Source organism: Lampetra planeri, chromosome 3 (assembly GCF_965212315.1).
Source record: "Lampetra planeri chromosome 3, kcLamPlan1.2.h2, whole genome shotgun sequence".
NCBI lineage: Eukaryota > Metazoa > Chordata > Hyperoartia > Petromyzontiformes > Petromyzontidae > Lampetra > Lampetra planeri.
Window position 1 is genome coordinate 24,165,657 of NC_136109.1, and position 20,670 is coordinate 24,186,326.

General features: G+C 47.5%; 1 protein-coding gene across 1 annotated transcript in view; it reads right to left on the bottom strand.

The window, feature by feature from the left end:
* The window catches only part of LOC144741941 (integrin alpha-11-like), a 103,636-nt gene that overhangs the window by 38,804 nt on the left and 44,162 nt on the right, over positions 1 to 20,670 (bottom strand). Inside the window, 8 exon segments of the mRNA XM_078624437.1 lie at positions 566 to 769; positions 2,011 to 2,154; positions 3,549 to 3,697; positions 4,644 to 4,788; positions 5,723 to 5,796; positions 6,436 to 6,601; positions 8,816 to 8,966; positions 17,005 to 17,153. Coding sequence (XP_078480563.1) covers positions 566 to 769; positions 2,011 to 2,154; positions 3,549 to 3,697; positions 4,644 to 4,788; positions 5,723 to 5,796; positions 6,436 to 6,601; positions 8,816 to 8,966; positions 17,005 to 17,153 — 1,182 coding nt within the window.

Here is a 20,670-nt window from a genome sequence, read left to right on the forward strand (position 1 = left end):
TTTAAGTGATGTTGATTCTGCACGTGGGTGTGATGGTAATGATGGAAGTGATGGTGGTGGTGGCAATGGCTGTAGTTGTAATGTTGTCGATAGCGGTCGTGGGTTGTGATGTATGTATGTAGAACTTCTTTCACACCATACGTAGACAGCCGTGCTAATCGGAGGTGCAAGGGAAGGGCAAAAAACTAAACACAAAAATCAGATCTAAAGAAATTAATTTTCAATGTAGATTTAACAGGGCACAGCTCAGAAGGAAGAGCATTCCAGACGGCTGCAGAAGCGCATCTGAAAGCGCGTAATGCAGTGACCATCTTTGTTCGATGGCGAGCCATCAATAGCTCGTGATGGTAGCGACGGTGGTGCCGACGGAGATCATAGTGGAACACGAGACCTTCCGAGATTAGGAAGCCACCGGAATTTAGCACTTTTGAATCCAGATTGAAAACTCATTTCTTTGCAACTACTTTTTGTGTTCAGTGTGTTGTCCTTACCCACACCTCCAATTAGCACGGTTAGCTAGGTACGGTGCAAAAGAAGTTCAACATGCACACACACACACACAGACCTGTGCGGGCTGCGGCCTCAAGGTGCGCCCGCGGCCGTGGTAGATGTAGAGGGCCCCACGGTGGCCGTCCTCCAGCGGGGCCCCCACCACCACGTCCGCCAGCCCGTCCTGGTTGATGTCGGGCAGCAGCGCGATGGCCGAGCCGAAGCGGGCGTCCTGCTGCCGCTCCTCCGCGTGGAGGAAGCCGGCCGGTCGGAACGAGCGCTGGGTAGAGAGAGGAGGAGACCGCGAGTGAAGTTGAAAGTCAATATTCTTAGGTTTTTCCGGTAAAGTCACGTAGGTAAAAAATTAAAATTAATAAAAGTAAAATAAAAATACAGTAAAAATCACGACGTTTTGGAGGCAACACAAGCTTCCGTCTTCAGTTGGAACCGTCACAGCACGATAGCTGTATCAAGTAAGTTGTAATTTTTATTTTATCTTTATTTTACTTTTATTAATTTTAATTCTTTACTTACGTGACTTTACCGAAAAAACCTAAGAATATGAATCCTTGCAGTCACGAAAGCTTCAAATCTAGAATTGAAACTCAATATTTTACACGATCGACGTTTGCACCTTGTGTGCGCGGCAGTGGCACAGCAGCAGAGCGTGCAGGCGGTGCCTCTGTTCTGGGACCCGTCGAACGAAGAGGCCCAGGTATCGGGCAACAAAGAGAGGGAGAAATCGGATGGGGAAGGCCCCATTTCATTCCCTGCAACCGCAATATGCCGTTGGTACGCAGCTTGGCAGAAAGTGGATTTAAAACCGAGTCGTGCGTGCGGCATTGCACCTGTGTGTAAATTCGTTTTGGTCACAGAGAATGATCGTGCAGCGTGTGATGAGTGATGATGACAGTGGTGATAAAGTAGATACAATTTCCAGCCAGCCCGGCGTGAGAACCCACGACAACGGGGTCCGTCCCACGACCCTCTCCTGTCAGCAGTGACCTCGGGAGTGCCCCATGGCTGGCAAGGGTACCGTGATGATGTCACCACCACCTGGTCGTGGGTGCCAGCTGTTGAGTGAGTGAGTGGTGCTGGCCACACCACCTTCAGATGCACTGTGTTGGCCTCCATGAGTTCTTGCCAACAGCACTCTGTGTAGGCTACATGGGCAATGTTTGTGCGTGTGTTTTTGTTAACCTTTGTGCACGTGTCCGTGCTTGCATATGTGTGTGTACCTGCACAAGTGCGGCTACCCATGTATTTGTGTGTGTGTCTTACGTTTGTGTGGGTGAACGAGCTTGCGTGCGTACGAGTGTTTGTACGTACGTCGAACTTCTTTCGCGCCGCATGTAACCAACCGTGCTAATCGGAGGTACGCTGGGGCATGCGGGGGCACGCAGGAGCACGCAGGGGCACGTGGGAGCACGTGGGAGCACGCAGAGGCATGTGGGAGCACGTGGAGGCACGCGGAGGCACGCGGAGGCACGCGGAAGCACGCGGAGGCACGCGGGAGCCAACCTGCGTCAAGGTGTACACGTAGACGCGGCCTGTCTCGCGGTTGCCCGGCCCCAGGTACATGGGCGCACCCACGAGCAGCAGGTCGCTCACCCCGTCGCAGTCCACGTCCACCGACAGCACCTCGCTGCCAAAGTACGAACCGATCTGCCGCACAGAGATCAAGACGCGTATCACTTCTCAGTCACGTGTACACGTACACAAACAGCCCTTTGTCGTTCCACCGCTGGAGGCCGTGCGGGTCAAGGGGTTATCTTACAATACTTTACTGAATTGGTCTGTGTGGTTTTGGCGAAAGGGCGGCCCCAGGAGAGGTTCCGATTTCACTTGTCACTGATGTTAGCCGTGGCCACTAATGGAACTTGCGCGGCTAAGTTCACAGTGCGGCATGCTCGCCACCGCAAAACCACCACTCCCAACCCTTTAAGAATTGTCAACCGAATGAAACGTGTCAGAAGAGAGAACCGTTTAAATAAATAACGAGCAGACGGTATGCACTATGCTTCATCATTTCAAATTCCAAAGCTGAACCCCGGGTCATGCACAAATCCGTTTTACATTTACAGCCCAAGAGCAGAGGGCCGTGGCACGGGGGTTCTATTACCGCCCTGATCCCCAGCAACGGTCTCCAGCTGCCGCCCTCGTGTAAGCAGTTTGAATTTAAAGGGCGGCAGGAAGAGACTTAGCATGGGACGGGACTCTTCGCCACATGTTCGCGATTTATTTTTTTATTTTCTTTCAAGAAGACTAATGCGATAATGCGTGCGTCGGGTGGCAAGTGAAGTTGCTTTTAACACACACACACACCAACCAACAAGGCTCAATGCTCATCGCTTGAGGCGTGCTGGTCTTAACAGGTAGATATGATTCGGCAAAAAAAAAGGGTGCATTGTAGAACGGGCAAGGGGTGGGTTCGCGAAACAGGCGTCGTCTCCACAAGTGCGGCTCCCTAGGGGAAGACCTAAGACCGGATGGTGGGATACTCTGTTCGGGCCGATCTTAGAGATCGCTGTGTGTCTACTGTGCGTCAGCTGTGGGATCTGGTGGAGGGCAGAGGTTGCGGTGGCATCAATGGCTTCGATCACGACGACGTCTTCATTTCTTTCTTCCACACAGGTGGTCGCTCGCCAGCAGCACTTGCCTTGGTTGATGTTCAAGGTGTACGTGCCGGTTATTTCCATACCCGTCAACCCATACGGTTTACCCGTATTCTTCAGGTCCATACAGCGTATAGACGTTTCAATATGGGCAAACGTTTTGTTCTTGTCCATTTGTTTGTGTTTCTCCCATGCGATGGGACTTTGTAGGATGAACGTTGAGATGTATAAGGGCACGGGGTGACCAATAACATCTGAATTGGTCTGTAATAAGTTAGGGCACTGATAAGCGGTTGACAGGTTTGTATTTCTCAAGGGCTGATTCACAATACGTACACTGTACAGGATATGAAACGTAAACATCTGTACCCATTGGCGGCCCTCCACTCCCCCACCACCGTAGCAGTGGACCCCCCCCCCCCGCCCCCCCAGGCCAGGTCTCACCTGGTCCCCGTGGATGGCCTGGTGCACCGTCACGTGAGCCTGCTCGTCGAGGCTGAAGATGAGCACCTTGCCCGTGTGGTTGAAGCGCGGCGCGCCGGCGATGTAGTGCTCCGCGTAGCGGCTCGGCCGGGCCGACCCCACCGAGTAGCCTGCAAGGGGTCGCCGGTGCACGGGAAGGATGCCTCGTTAGTAGGGGTCGGCGACGGAGGCCGCCCGGTCGTGTGCATGCACACGTATGTTGAACTTCTTTCGCACCGTATGTAGCCAACCGTGCTCATTGGAGGTGCGGGGAAAGACAAGAAACTGAAGAGAAAAAGCGGTTGTAAAGAAATGAGTTTTCAATCTGGATTAAAAAGTGCAAAATTCCGGTGGCTTCCTAATCTCGGAAGGTCTCGTGTTCCACCATGATCTCCCTCAACACCATCGTCGCTACCATCACGAGCTATGGTCACTGCATTACGCGCTTTCAGGACAACGAACTATCATCACGGTATCCGCTAGAGATGGCAAAGTAACTGGGGGGGAAATGTACCTTAGATACCAATTAGCAGTTGCTATGAGTCGCGTGTGAAGTAAGATGCTCATCACAAATGTAATGCAATGTAATGGAATTGCATATTTTATATAGATGCTGCCCATCTCTTTCAATGTGTGTCGGTAAATGCCGATTCGTGCTGGCGAAGGGGCAAGTACTGGCGAATACTGACATCCAAACTAGACTAATGGAACTCTCTCCTCGGCAGGCTCCCTCAGTCCCCATCGTTTAAAATCCACCCCTTAAGATCACTTATTTTTCCTTTTGCGTCTTCTCTCAAACTGCTCAACTTAGAAATTCCCTCCCATTGTCTCTTTTCCTGTTCTTAGAACCTTTCTCAATGCAATCGTGCTCTCTGTTGCCGGCCGCTTGTCACATTGGGCCCTTGGGCCTACATTCAGTAAAACGTGACTTAAAAACAAAAATATCATACCAAAGCGAATCGATTAAATCGCCAAATCTGTGAGTCGTCACGCTGCCTAACAAGCCGACGCGGCAGCTGGTAGCGACGGTGGCCGCCCCCTCTCCCCCCCCACACTGAGCGTGGGGACCCCTCTCACCGAGGTATGCGGCGTGGTTCTGGAGCTCCACGGGGGCCTCCTTGCCGAAGGCGGAGCGAGCGGGCACCGTGAAGTGGGTGCCCCTCTTGCGCACGACGGAGCCGCCCCAGTCGTACGCTCCCACGGCGCCCAGCAGGATCCCGTCCTGAGTTACGGGGGAAACGAGCGGAGACGTTAGTGGGGAAAAGGGGACCGGGAGCTAATGAGTTTCACGGGGCCGAGTCACTCTGCAGCTCGAATCGACGGGCATAGTGTCTCATGGTTCAAATGTAATTGCGTATGTTGAACTTCTTTCGCACCGTACGTAGCCAACCGTGCTAAATGGAGGTGCGAGGGAAGGACGACAAACGAAACACAATAAGCAGTTCGAAAGAAGTGAATTTTCAATCTAGAGTTAAAAGTGCACAGCTCCAGTGGCTTCCTAATATCAGAAGGAAGAGCATTCCAGACGGCCACAGAAGCGCATCTGAAAGCGTGCGATGGCCAGCCAAAAGCCGCTGTGAGGATAAAATGAGCATGGTCTCTAAATGTAAGTCACAATCTGCAGTCTTCTCTCTCTCTCTCTGCTGTGCATATGGAGCGGTGCTTCGAAATGCTCGCTCGGGATTTCAACAACTATTCCTTGAGCCCTCGAGCCATTTTCCACTCGCATACTGCACAGATGCTGTACACTTTTGGCTTGTTCTCTTCACTTTTTTCTAATAGTTTTGGGACATTCGTGCAATGTGTTGAGGTTGGCACGTTAACGTATTGAGGCCCCAATCCCATCGTGGCAAACGACATCATCCCCATCGCCAAAAGTGGGGCGCGATCCGCGTCGTTGTTGGCGATGGAAAGTTTTCACCAAAAGAGTTGTCACCAAAAAAATTTTCACCAAAAAACGTTTTCACCAAAAAAGTTCTCACCAAAAAAGTTCTCACCAAAAAAGTTCTCACCAAAAAACTCACGCGTGAATCTGACCCCGTAATTCAACAATTCCGGTGCTTACGTTCGTAATATTTAACAATTTTAAAAAACATTGTATTGGCCATGAGTCACAACTCCGCTTTAATTCGGTGTTTCATTTGCTTTGTTCCCACCTTCACCACAGCTGCTGAGAACCCGACTTGAGACATCTCCATGTCGAAGGACGTTTCGTTCTGCGTCACCGTCCCTGGCGCGCCGCAATGCGGGAAGGTGGTGTGAGCGGTAAGAAATTATAAGATCGCTCGCTCACAATACCACAAGTATGTGTGATTAATGACGACTCGATGCCATCGTATTTGGTGTGTGGATATCTTAACACCTCCTGTAATTATGCCAGAAATTTAATATCTTGTTCCTGGCAAAAGCGTCCCATAGATATATATATACTGTTTGAGATTTGCAACTGCTTGCAATTAATCTTGATTTGAAGCTTTCATGACTGCAGGAATCCATACTCTTTGGTTCTTTCGGTAAAGTCACGTAGGTATAAAATAAAATAGATCACGACGTTTCGGGCGAAACACAAGCGTCCGTCATCAGGTGGGAAAGCATGATCTGCTGCTGATGCAGACTGTTTTAAAAGTCTTATCTCTCCCTCAAACCTTTTAAAACAGTCTGCATCAGCAGCCGAACATGCTTTCCCACCTGATGACGGACGCTTGTGTTGCGCCCGAAACGTCGTGATCTATTTTATTTTATTTTATACCTACGTGACTTTACCGAAAGAACCAAAGAGTATGCTTGCAATTAGTTGATGTGAGATGTCTGCAGCCACTAGAGGTGCTTCAAGACCACAACGTTTAAAGAGTTAACCGGCACTCCTCACCCTCCAGGCTGAATATCCGCTCGCCTAACGTCCCCACGATATCGTTGAGGGCCGCCTCGTCTGCCACGTTGATGAAGTGCTTCTCCTCGGGCTCGCTCGAGATGGCCTTCAGCTCCGAGATGAAGTTGGAGGGGTCGATGTTCTTGCGCTTGTAATAGCCGAGCACCTGGAGGAACAGCGCACACGTGGAGGTAAGAGCAGGGTGGGCGGCTGAGCAGTGAAATTGGGACATTGACGAGACAATGGGAGATGAGTGTGTGTGTGGTTGTTTGGAATGCTTGACGTGGGTTAATTTGGATATTTTTTATAAGTTTAACAAATGTGGGTGTCATCCCCATCGTGACGATTGTTCATTTTGTAAGGTTTTTCTTTAAAAAAAAAAACAGCTACACCTGGATAAATTTTTCACAACATCTGACAAAATTCTGATGAAAGATTTCTATGAAAATGCGGCTATTATGGTGAGAATAATAGCCCATTGTCCATGGGCCAGAGCAGAAATTTCTACCTCCTGGTGTGACAAATTTTACGGTACCTATTTATGTGGGCAATGAGAAAAAATATATATTATTAGTGGTTGCATTAGAAGGTAATCAGTGTTCTGATTGGATTTTGTGGGAGTTCACGTGGCACTAACAAGTGAACAATCTGGCCTGAACCATTGGAATAATGTATTTAATGCAAATACATGTTTTTTTATTAAGATTGTTCAATAAAATCTATTGTATTAAATTGATTTGTGAAATACATTTAATTATTAATGTTCAGTGTCATTCCAATGAGAGGTTTGTTTGTTTTTTGCAAAAAAACGAATCAAATCTTTTTCAATTCACCAATTACAACCCAATGTATTTTCATATTGAGGGTCAGGCCTTGTAATCCCTGGTTCTCCTTGTAAACAGAAAAACCGTAAGTCACATAAAGAAAAGTGTATTTCAGAATTATGGAGCCACAAAAAAGTTTCCTGAATCTGTCCTCATGAATTTCTGTAGTTTCTTAAACAAAAAAACCCACAGCAGAATCTGTATAGGTTTTACTGTTTCCGTTATGGGAATTATTTTCAGAATAATTTTTGTATACCATTTCCTTATTACGAAGTTAAATAAGCATACAAAATGGTAATTTTTGTTTGCTTCTTGCGAAAAAGAACACTTATAAATGGTAAATTTCACCAACATTACATCAGTTATGCAAGAATAAAGTAGATAGATGCTTATCTTGTCAAAGCATTCCTGGCTCTTACGTTCACCGCAAACATATCTACACAATCACATTTTCTTTCTTCATAAAATACTGATCTATCTACTCGGCTTGTATTTCCTGTAACTGACGTAACAGGTTCGGGAAATTGTGTAAGATCTTTGAAACAACAATAGTAAGTAACGGATTAATAGGTTAGCACAAATGTAGTTCTATGAGTGGTCGATGCTTTAGATATCTCCAACGATCGCGTCTCCGCTCGTCTGCTCTTCAAGGCTGAACATTTGCCCGTTCTCTGTTCAGCAGTACACAGTGCAGTGCTAGCTTCTGCTGTCTGCAGTTGCCGCTCGTGCACCGCAACGGACGCACGACGAATGGGCTTGCGACGCCCACTCACGTTTTACCCCATCCAAAAACGCACCCTTCGTCGCGCTCTCTGATATTTGCTGAATGGCTGTTGCATTGCGACTCGCACGCGAGAGTCGAAGCGGCAGCGGTATCCCAGTTGTTCATCCTCCGCATTAAAGTTCGTGCCCACTCGCCAAATCAGGTGTCGCTCTTTCGACTGACAACCTTACGTTTTGGAAAGGGGAATAATAAAACATTTTGCTGCAAAATTTGTTTATGTTTTACTTAACCCTGTAAGATCATTTGGTTCTTGAGTTGTAATAAAAATGACAGACTTATAGAACAAACATCTTTCAATAAACCACCATCATCACACTCACTTAACATTTCATAATGCACCCCCCATGTATCACATCTCGAGGTGACCTTCGGCAGGGCATCTCCCCCGGTGGCAGCTGTCTCCGCGAGGAACAAGGTGAACGTAGCACCGGCCAGAAAGTGGTCATTAGCCTGCCAATAGGGGGGCGATGTTGCTGTGGCTTCTCAATCAAGGAACTTGCGAGTAATTGATCAAATTTTGACCCAATAATACCACATGATCTCGTCGTGAACTTATTGAACAACATTTTTTTTACTCTTTTGTTGTTTTAACTAGGTAAGGGGCCCACACACACACTTGAGCTGTATAACTTTTTTTAATCTTTTTCCAGAAGCGACATGGCCACACGACAGCTCAATGGAGTGGCCCATCGCATGGACATTTATAGCCGCCGAGTGCCGCCGTGGGCCGACGGCGTTTTTGGCGACGCCCGGCCCTGTGCGCGCCACTCACGGCGATGGCGTAGCGCGTGATGTTGTCGCGCTCGCACGCGGCGATGGCCTCGGTCAGGTCCTCGCTGTCGTGAGACTCGCCGTCCGTCACCACGATCATCACCTTGCTGGCGCCTTCGCGCGCCCCAAACAGCGGGCTGAAGGCCTCCGACCTGCACTCGGCACGGAGTTGGTGATGGTGGGTAAGTAGTGGTGGTAGCGGTGTACAAGGGTATGGCATGCGAGATGGAAGCCAATTAAAATACCAAATTCCATAAATATGATCACATGGATAACTCTGCTTCATATGCGCGTTCGATAAATGCTTTTCCCACTCCTAGATGCCAGGAAACCATCTCTATGGCAGGGGGGATTGAACCGTTTTGTAAATGATCAGAAAGTGACTTCAGACTTGCAACGCTGCTGGTACAGGACCGCTTCCGATTCCTGATCCCTCTGGGCCTGATCAGTTCCAGACGGAGGTGTGGAAAGGCGTCTGTGTTGTTGTCACTTGTTAGCAATGTTCATGGGAGATAAGTATCATGAAACATGCGTTTGTTATTGTCCGTAAATAAATGTCTATTTTAGACGAGCATTTAACTGTGAATCATCTGGAAGATCACAATCAACAACCTATGTCAGACGAAGATAAGATCTACATTATTGTGGATTATTTTAACACGAGTCTGGCCCGGGAAGGTCACGCCAAGCGAGTGACATTCCAAACGCACTCATCCTGCGGTGACTCCGCAACATCTGCCCAGGGATTCGAGATACCGGTGCAGCAAATGGAATCATCAATCGATCCGTGTGGAGGTTTGAGTGCAATCTCCTCGCACGGTGCACGGGCTTTACCACACTCTATAATAAATGTCATCGTCCAAACATCCCAACGCTGGACTGTCTTGAAAAGTGAGACTCGGCAAGGATTTCCTGCACAAATGAATGCCAGGGGCCTGCGTCCGTAACTCCATGGGGCTGGTTTGGAGCTAAGCCTGGTTGCCGTGGGAGCGTGAACTTCGGTGTGAATTCTGAGCCGGTGCAGTCTTCTTCTTCAACCGTGAAAAAAAGCGCCGAATCGCCGTTCACTTTAGCCCCACAAACCTCTACCCTCAGCCTCTTCTCGTCTCCTCCATCTGAATCACCCACTGCAGACGATTATGTACTGTATGTTGCAGAGGTGTGGACTCGAGTCATGTGACTTGGACTCGAGTCAGACTCGAGTCATGAATTTGATGACTTGCGACTCGACTTGGACTTGCATAACAATGACTTTGTCCCACCTATGAGATGTGGACTCGAGTCATGTGACTTGGACTCGAGTCAGACTCGAGTCATGAATTTGATAACTTGCGACTCGACTTGGACTTGCATAACAATGACTTTGTCCCACCTCTGGTATGTTGAACTTCTTTCGCACCGTACGTAGCCAACCGTGCTAATCGGAGGTGCGGGGTAAGGTCAACAAATTAAAGAGGGCTCCAGGTCCCTGGCACGGAGAAAGAAAAAAACATCCCTAAAACATCTCTTGTCACGTGGCTTAATCACTGCGTGTGTTATTGGCTCTGTCTAAAAGCCAACGGAAACAACATGGCTCGTATTAACGAGTAGTTTTCAGGCAGCAGAGTTTGGCGTCTACGTGTTCGATGGCAAGTAAAGTCAGTGAGCCAAAAAAATCCACGAGTTTCTTCGTCTTTCGCGAAGAAGGGCGAGCGAGAAACACGTTTCTTGTGTTTTACTGCGATACAGTGCTCGTGATTATGGGTTTATCAAACCCAGTTTGTGTGTACGTTATTGCGTACATACTGACGCATTGCATGTGTGCAGAATCTATATATACTGTATTTCAAACAAACGACTTGGAATCTAACATAGAGTGGAATAAAATATATATTTAGTGTTACTCTGAGCAGTCAAATAACTTTCAAAGATTGTGTTAGCAACTAAACATTCCCTGACAACGATCAGGATAACAAATGTACCCTATAAACAAAACAAAAAGCTGTCTCTCCATGTAAGAGTAAAATACATATGTGAACCCATCAACTAATTGGCATATTAGAAGAGAAAAAATCTGTAATTATAAAATTTGGTGAACTCTGGACCACTTCTGATTCTACTGATAAGACTCAGAAGATCAAAACCAATCCAAGATTTTTCTTTAAAAAAATCACGCTGCTGAATTATATTGACACGAACCGCCCATTGTCCGATGGACTGAAACATTATCTATAAATGAAGCGACCGCCTTTTGTCTGTCCATTTGTGGGCAGTATATTTGTCACCCATATCCCCCAATGGTTGTTTTTAGGGGCATCTTCGGAGAGCGACGTCCAAGCGAGAACTACCATCAAACAAAGAGCGTGCCCTCGTTAACACAGAGCCGCCGAGAATGCAATTCGCCTGGGGGGTTTTATTTTGTATTTCCCCCCCTTTTCCGCCTCCCCGCCAAAAGCTCCATTTGTATACGTCGGGTTTTATTTTTAATTTTGCAGACAGCTGCAGCCTCTCCATATGCTCCAAAAAACGATCTCCCTCCGATGTATTTATTCTGTAACAGTACCAGGAGAATTCGTGTGCTCTTCGGCCAAGTTCCATTCGCATGTGGAGGCCCCATCTGTGCCAATTCACCAGATAACTTAAAATCGGTACAGAAAATCGGCCAAAAGAGGCCCCCTCCCACCATCACCTTCACCGCCCCCACCGCAATCTCCTCCACTCATCGTTGTGTCCCTAACCTCCCTCGCCCACCACTCTCCTCCCTCACTCCAGAGTTTGCATGGACCCTCACTCGTGCGTGTCTTTCCCTGGGCCCGAAGCTCATGCTTTGGCGGTTGAGTAATCGTATTCGCATGCCTGCAGCCTTTAATGACCATAATATTTGTGTGCGTGCATGTGCTCTGTGCTTGACATCCTTCGAGCGTGGCTCGCACATGGAGACGTGCTTTTAAATATTTCCTTTTTTTTCTTTCTGCTCGCACACACGCTTTGTCCTTCCCCCCCTACGCCCTTCTCTCTTGCAGACACCTACACACACCACCCCCACTACTCCAACCCTCTCTCCCGTTTCCTTCTCCGTGTGTCTGCACACAGCGACCTATATCCACCACGTGCACCGTCTCAAGCCGTCGGTTTATTTGTTTTATTTTACGTGACTTTGGTTTTTAACACGGGGAAGCGTCCGGTCGTTTTGCAGTTTTTGCACTTCATTCCGTCGCGAGCTTCGTGGTCTTTCTGGCGTTGTAACGATCTTTCTTTGCACGTGATTTTTTTTCTTCCCTTAAATTGCTTTCTCACGTTTTACTCGCAAAAGAGGCACGCCTCATTGGCGCTGTAGCTTGGCTTTAATAAAAACCACCCACCTCACTACCTGCAGGCTTTGGCAAAGGGCAGACGAGCAAATCTATGAGCATACTGTGCTATGTCCATATGTCTCTACTCCCAGCCTTCACGAACCCGCGTTGACCAATGTGGTATGGTCTGGTAAAATAAGCCACGTGACCGACACGGCATGTGGAAACCTTCACCCAGAAGTGGATTGGCAAAGGGCGAAACATATCCTCATATCTTCTTGGTTCTTTCGGTAAAGTCACATAGAAGGGAAGTAATAAAATAATAAAAATAAAACATAATAAAATGAAATAATTCTCACGACGTTTCGGCCACAACGCAAGCAGCCGTCCTCAAGCAGCCGTCCTCGCCTGAGGACGGCTGCTTGCGTTGTGGCCGAAACGTCGTGAGAATTATTTCATTTTATTATGTTTTATTTTTATTATTTTATTACTTCCCTTCTACGTGACTTTACCGAAAGAACCAAGAAGATGAATCCCTGCAGTCACGAAAGCTTTAAATCGAAAAATATCCTCATATCTTACTACCTATCGGCCTGCCTGGCTGCCTACCCACCTACCAACTCACCTACATGCTTACCTCTTTATTCGCCTGCTCACATGCCCACCTATCTATCCTCCTAAACTGTACCCCGACGCTTCCGAGGTCATAGCGGTCTGGCCAAATGTTGCTGCCAGATTTGAGGATTCAATGCGTCTAAGACAAAGTGACATTTCAGTTCAAGTGTATTTTATTACGTGCTCAGAAATGTATGTTCTGATTTGAGGTGTCCTGGGAATATGAGCCATTAACATGCATCGACATTCCCTGAGCTTGTGCCAAGCTGCAAGAGTGCGTGGGGTTCTGTACAAAGACAAAGGTCCCCCGTATAGGCTTAACACACCGCAGGGGCAAGTGCTGTCAACAAGCCCTATGAAGGCCGGCACGGCACGCGAGAGGGCGGGTGGACGGCATCACGCCCGGCCGCCTTTGTCTCCCCCAGTGGCGATGTTTGCACATCGCACCTCGCACCAGGGGAGCCCCAGGGACCGGTTCAGATAATCGTCGTTGGCCGTGAGCGGGAATGGAACTCGTCGGGTTCCGTACGCCACCGTCCTTACCGGCGTCCCACTTTAGCACCGCAGGAATTCCTGAAGGACATTCTTCAGTTTGGATTTTGAAGGAAAAGGAAAGGACAGATGCTCTGGCCTAACTAAATAAAATTCAACAAACACAGATGTTTGCTTCTCAACGATAGTTAGCTGAAAATATCTGTACAGTAGCATATAACCACGTCAAGATGCGTTCAGACATTTTTTTTGCACAGAGATCTAATTTGTTTATTTTTTGCTTAAAGACATTCCATTTGTCTCGAATGGGAGCTCACTATAAACCGTGTGTAAATCGCAACGGGTTCTGACCAACCCCCCGTGTGAGACACTTGGCATTGTGTCAACCTGGCCTCTTTAAAATGGTAAAAAAAAAAATAGCTCATGGATGTTACATAAGCCATGCGAATTTTGGCATCAGTTAATCCAGTCTGGTCTTAGGTTAAATTTTTATTTTTGCAGTACCCCTATTAACCAATCTCCCCCCACCCCCATTTAACGGTTGGGGAGGGGGGGGTTAAGCTTCAACTCAAGATTGAATTCTGTCAAAATTGTGCCTTTTGTGAACCTGCACTTGAATGGCAAAGGAATCTCAGCGGTGCAGACGACCAGAAGAATGGAATTCTAGGCAGTGGGAGCAGCGGCAATGTCTCGCCACGGCAGTTTTTGCAATTCCTCTGGTTGCTGCAGTGAACATGTTTCATCAAATGAGCTCCTCACAAAAAAAACGTTATTCCCTCAGCTTACCAATCTTCCCTTTGCGCATTTCTTTTCCCCAGAGCATGCGACTCTCTTCATTGCCAACGATGTGGTGAATCATCAAGGTGATGTCTTGGCCGGTGAGTCTAGTTGTTAATCTGACCTACAATCCCTTCCCCGCTCCACCCACCCTCACACCGCCACCTCTAATGCTATTCGGTTTAACAACATGTTGAGATATGGTTCTGTTAGATGCTTTATAAACCAAAACTGTATTGCAAATTTTTGAGTGGGTGATTTTACAATGTCATTGACCCTCAGTCACTTGCAGAGTCGAAGCGACAACCGATGAACACCGATGAGTTGTACAGAGCCACCAATATTTGAGTTTGTTTGTGTCATTTTAACTCTCCAGAATAAGACTTTATATGACTCATTCTGCTTAATATCGATTATATCAACGCACGGACATAAAAGTTGCAGTCGCCCATTGGCATTATTAATTTCCCGTGGATTAAATGACGCAACGCACGCAGGGCCCTGCTGCTATTGGCAGCTCTGGCTGTAAATTTAATGTCAGTGGGGTTTTGGGCGGGGGTGGGGGGGGCAGGTTTGCAGTGCAAGTAAATCAAGCCAATTCCACCATGCCGAGTTTCGTGGCGCTGTAATTAACCCAGGGGAGTTTTTTTTTTACTTCAGAAACACGTCTGGAATTGTCTGCCACAGTTTTTCATCGCAGCATGCTTTACTTAGATTTACCAGCGACAGTCGTAGTTTAAAAAGAAGAAGAATAAGCCCCTCGCCCCTCGAAATCCGCTTGGTAACACGCTCTGCGGTTTTCATCGGTTGAGCAAAAGTTTTTTACAGACTCCGATGGAGCTTCATTGCATCTGGCCCACGGCTGGAGCTGGGATGGAGCTAAAGGCAGCTACTGTTCCACTCTGCAGGCTTCCTGTCCTGTGTTCCAAGAGCTCTTCAGAATGCTGCACAAAATAAATAACCAACGTTCAAAAAGTGAATACATTCCAAAGCATTCTTCAATGAATAACAAAGCTTCGCGTGATAGCTTTGCTAAAAAAAAAGAGTAAAATGGGTTTTTGTAGATTTCCAATGTGTGGATTTCATTACTTAGACCATAGAATGCTACATGGCCCGGTTTAAAATATTCAGCCTTCGTTTCACATCGGTTAAAAACCCCCTGTTTCATCAAGTGCCAAAGGATGGCTGCTTCACGCGTTCCATAACTCCCTGTTGCTTTGAAAATGCTGGTCAGTGTTGTGTGCCCACTGGTGGTATGCCAAATGGGTCAGACGCTGCTGATGCCCATTGGCATTGCACGCATCGCAGCTGGGCGGATGTGGCATCTAACGGCAGACGAAAACGTGAAGCGGATTTGTGCCGCCAAGACCGCTCTTTGAGATAATTACACACACGGCTTAATTTCTCAACGAGATATTTTCTGGGTCGCTGGTAGACAGACCGGCTCGAAATTCATGCCTGACCATACCCACAAAAAAAAGTAGCACATCGAGTCTGCTTGACGCCCTTGTGGGATGACGCGTTCATCTCAGCGGGAATTTTCCCCTGGCTACATTGAACTTCAATTGTCACATTTGCACCTTCCATTATATATATATTTAAACAAAAGAAGCACGCCACTTAGATGTTTCAGCACTTGCTAACATGTTCAAGGAGCGTGTTAGGAGCCCGTTTATTTATTTTTTAAACAAATGTAAGTATCTGCTAATCTACTGTACGGAGTTGTGTGAACTATAATTAATCATGTAGGTTTTTTTGGAGAAGCTTTTGCATTTGCAAGTTGTGCCAAATTCGCTCCAAGCCCTGTGTAAGGAAGTGCTGGATGTGGGGGGGGCTGCGTGCAACGTGGCACTGCGTGGCAAAGCTCGACGACGTGGGGAAACCGAGGCACAGCTCGCTGTGGCAAAAATGCCAATTATGATGATGATGATTATGATGATGATTATTCGCCCACAAAAAGCCGAGCTGAGTCTCTAGACTCTTTTTTCAGGAGGATTCCGCATTTTGGATGTTTGGCCAGCAGCATCATGTGGAAGGGAATCCACCGCGGTGCGTACGAAAGGGCGGCTATAAACATTTCCATATCCTGAAGCCTACAACACCTGGCAAGTCCTGGTGGTCACCAATCCTCGTCCTAATCACGCTCAGCCATGCTTGGCTTTCGACATCTGATGATATCAGACGCATTCAGTGTGATTGAGTTACAGGTGAAATGATAGGACAGGGCGTGGTCATGTGCGGTCGTGCTGATGGCTCAATGTGGCAAGGCACAGCATAGCTTGGCGTGTGTGCGCTTTGACACAATGTAACAAATTATTTTAATAATACGCAACGTTTACTTGAACGTTAACGGAGCAAACTAGGCTGGTCAAATGAGATATAATAAAGAAGACTGCACAAGTGAGTCAAACAGTGTGAACGAGACAGCACGAATAAATCTATTAGAATAGTTCACCCCTAATCGTAACAATCATCAGATCATGCTGCAATAGGGGTGGGTGAAGTGAATTGTTGCTTGCATACGTGGCATGGCTCATTTGGGGATTTAAGGAGTCAACTAATTGCAACTGTGGTAAAATGCAATCCATCACTCGCATCACTAATCATTGCACACTTTTTCACGAGGTGCAAATTTAATCCATCTGGCAATCCCCAAATGCCAATGAATGGCTTTCCAAACTCAACACACAGTTGTAAACTTGGTCCATTTTTCAAATCCCATGTGAAAAAGAAAAGAAAATGTGCTTTGGCGCTGTGACTCAGCATGCCATGGCATCGTGTGGCATGATGTGGTGTGACACTGCACATCATGTGGCATGGTGCAGCGTGGCACGACGTTTGCGTGGCATGGCATTGTGAGGCATGGCGTTGTATGCTATGGTGTGGCGTGGTGTGGCGTGACATGATGTGGCGTCACTTTGTGTGGCACTGAGTGGCATGGTGCGGCATGGAGCGGCATTTTGGCATGGTGCGGCACGGTGTGACTTTGTGTGGCGTAGCATGGCGTGGCAATGCGTGGCGCGATATGGCTTGCCTGGCGTGGTTGACTGCGTAGGCAGTGCGTGTTTCTCGGCCCCCGCGCTGCTCGATGTACTTGGCGGCTTGCACCACCTGCTCCGTGGTCTCGTAGTCGCTGAGAGTGAACTCGTGCACGGCCGTCTCCCCGTACTGCACCAGGCCCACCTGCACCCCGCCACGCACAAACGCAGTTTTCTCTGGATACCGTGGGTTCGTTTAAAGGAAATGGGAGAAATTTACTTTATTGAGCAAGGAAAAATAATGATCATCCTGAGCTAGTCTCTCCTGAAAATGAATCTTGAGACCGACCTATAGTTTAATTATTTATTGTCCTGGATAAAGACACTGGTATGGAGTTGGGGTGAGTGGTGGTGCAGTGGTTGACGCACTGTGCTACGAACCTGGCCACGTAAGTTCAATTCCCAGACACAGCTAACTTGCATGGCGAGTGATTTTCAAACCCGTAGCGGGTTGACCCACCCCCATTGCTTCACCCACCCGTACTGACCAGCACAGTGAAGTATGGCCACGCAACAGCTGTGATCAACGTGGCATGGCGACGCCTTAATCCAGCAGTGACAAAGGATGGAATAAAATAATAATAGTAGCAGTTGATCGTATAAACACAGCAATGTGGCGCGCTCTGTTACGTGCGGGAATAGCAGTCTTCACAATGGTGACTCAGTGTGCTGTTGGTGGGCGTCTTGGCAAAGGCTCCATGCTGCACAAGTGCACCAGTTTCCTTCCCATGGCCTACTCACTCGGCAGTCTGCGATGCACATCACGAATGCAGCAGCGGTACGAAGGAGGGCGAAACCTAATCTCTGTTAACAAAAAAAGCCCACTGGTCTTAGCATTTACGAACAAAACAAATTGTTTCCCTTATGTTTCCGCTCTCCTCTTCGCCCTCCCTCACCAACTGCCTCCATCGCTTGTTACTTTGATATTTCAAATGCACAATGACCATATCGTGATTATTATTAATATCATAATTCACAAGTGCCCTTGCGTGCACTTCGTTTGCAGAAGAATTGTTCATGGTCAGAATGACTGTTGACATTTTAAGCAGTTTTCCATCCTTGGTGAGGTTGAGATTTCCTGTGAGCCCAAAGCTTCCCCCCCGCCCGCCCCAACTTCATTCCTGACATCAAACATCTCAGGCTCAACAGCACCAGGGAGTGATGGCGATAGATGTGATGGCTGTGAAGTCCATGATGTTGGCGATGTCACGGTACAGGTGGCGTTGATGGTGGCCGAAAATGTTGCTTGCCGTTATGGTTTGGTGCCAGTAGCAACGGTGATGGTAATGATAATGTTGGAATACCACAGTGATGATGGTGGTGATCGTGATAGTCACGATTGCGATAACAGGGAAGTTGGTGGTGATGATGGTGGCTGCAATGTTATGATGGTCACGGGCATTTCGACAGTGGTGATAGTAGCGACCATTGCGGTTAAAGTTGGAATATGAAAGTGGTGATGGTGGTAGCCACGATGGTGATGGTGGCCATGGTAATTGTGTGGGCGGTGCCGGTGGTCTCTGGTTATGGTCGTCGAAGAGACGGGCGGAAAATACTTTACCACTCAAGCCATTAAGAAGCGCTGCGTTAAATATCTAAATGATGTTTTCACAAGCCAATGTTTTGGGTAAGGGTCAATTTCCAGGTCATTAATAGAGACTGACATTTGACCGTGGATGCACGTGTATGTGGAGGATGCCAGGGATTTCTGAAACAAAGTTTGCCATTGAAGGTTGAAAGAAAGCATTGTAGATGCAGTCAGGATAAGGAGGTTGCAGTGGGTTGGCACATATTGAGAATGGAGAAATGCAGGTTCGTGGAAGAGGCATTATGAGTAGCACCCATTGGATGATGATCAAGGGGCAGATGGTAGGAGATTTGTAATAGAGGACAACGACAGGATCTAGCAGAAGGATGGAGGTGACGGCAACGTTAGCATCAATGGCATTGACCATGATGCTCACTTGACCTTAAAACTCAGATAGAACTGCACAGCCTTTCATACAAATTGAAGTAATCGAATGAAACTTTCTGTGCCTCTTTTTCAAACTTCGCTTTGTACTTCAACACGCTCAGGGGGCGTACAAGTCGCACTGCGTTGTTTTTTTAAAGATCGCCGTTGAGGCACGCGCTCCCGGTGGCAGTGAAGATCAACTCGAAGGTGCCGCTATTCGCAGATGGTCAGGCTGCCCTGCCGATGTAAACATGACCTTTAGACGTAACCGCTCGCCATGCACGCGGGGAGCGACGGGAGACCAGCGAGCTCATTTCCACGCCCTCGGATTTTAAGAGCCGCAGCCTTCGTTCAGCTGAGCCAAACGCAAACCAGATGTGGCCCATCGTGAAGGGGGGGGGGGGTGGGAGGGTGGGGAGGTCGATGCAACATTTTCATAATTCTTTGACGACAAGCACAGGATAACCTTTGACCCCGCGGAAAGCTTTCCTCCGGCTCTACCTTTGACCCCCAAACATATAAAGCATCTCAAAATTAAACGAAAGACTTTTTTTTTGAGAAAGAAAATGAAGCAGGAAAGGAAGTGGATACTCGCTGCCAAGACGTTTTCTTGTTGCGTAACCTTTTCCAGAATTTTTTTTAGACATCTCATTTGCCAGAAAAGAGAAGAGAAACGGTGTTCGTGAACAATGCATTGTTGTCATTTGAACGTTCGTCCTGCAGAAGGAAAGGCTTCGGCCTCAAGATGTGCACTACACTTCCCACCGATTTCACATCCTCCTGAAATTGTGCATATTTCAAATTACAAATATTATGGCATCTATCATCAAGAGACGAGGAGGCTGATGAGGTGAGGGGGGTGATGAGCTTCCAGCAAAAATTTCTTTCTCACCGAATATTTTCTGTGTTACTGGCAGGCTGGAGTAGATGCGTGACTAAGTGTCCCCTGCCACAGTAAGAGGTATGGTGGATGTGGTGTTCCTGCTGTGAAAATATTTTGTGGGTCAGTAACCTGGCCAGTTGACATTCAGCCGAAATTGTTCAGATTTTTTTTTTTATATACAGGCCAGTAGTTATTTAAGCCTTTTACCCACACTAACCTAATATCAGCATTGTACTTTACGAACAGGTTTTACTGATACATATTCTGAGTGTGTATTTTTAGTTCATCTTTGTTTAACAAGTATTGGTAAATCTTCAGCCTGTCCATTACGCCACGCCTCACAACACCGCGAGCATTCTCTGCGGTTCACTGTAAAGGTTTTGTACTTTACTGCTCACTGTTTCTCTCAAGGGGTCAAGCAAAACCTAACTGCTGGGAAAGACAAAAATGCACACCGATGATTCACACATCAGCTGTTCGCGATGAATTTGCCCCGCCATGGATTCCCCTGCCCACACCTTTACTTTGACATTTTGGTTTCCAGTCTACAAGGCCTCGAGCGTCTCCTGGCCCCTTATTTCTCCATCCACTTAAGTAAACTGTTTTTGCCTTTGCATCATGAGCCATTATCTCTCCACTGCTGGATGAAGGCCTCCCCTAGCCATTGCCATTACTCTGTCTTGCAATACAACAATCCATCTAGCCCCCCCCCCCACACACATCTCTGGTCAGCACGGTTGGCTAAGTGCGGAAGTTCAACAGGCATACATACAACAGCTGATTTAATCACCCTATATGGCCACTGCGGATGAACGATCAGGCATT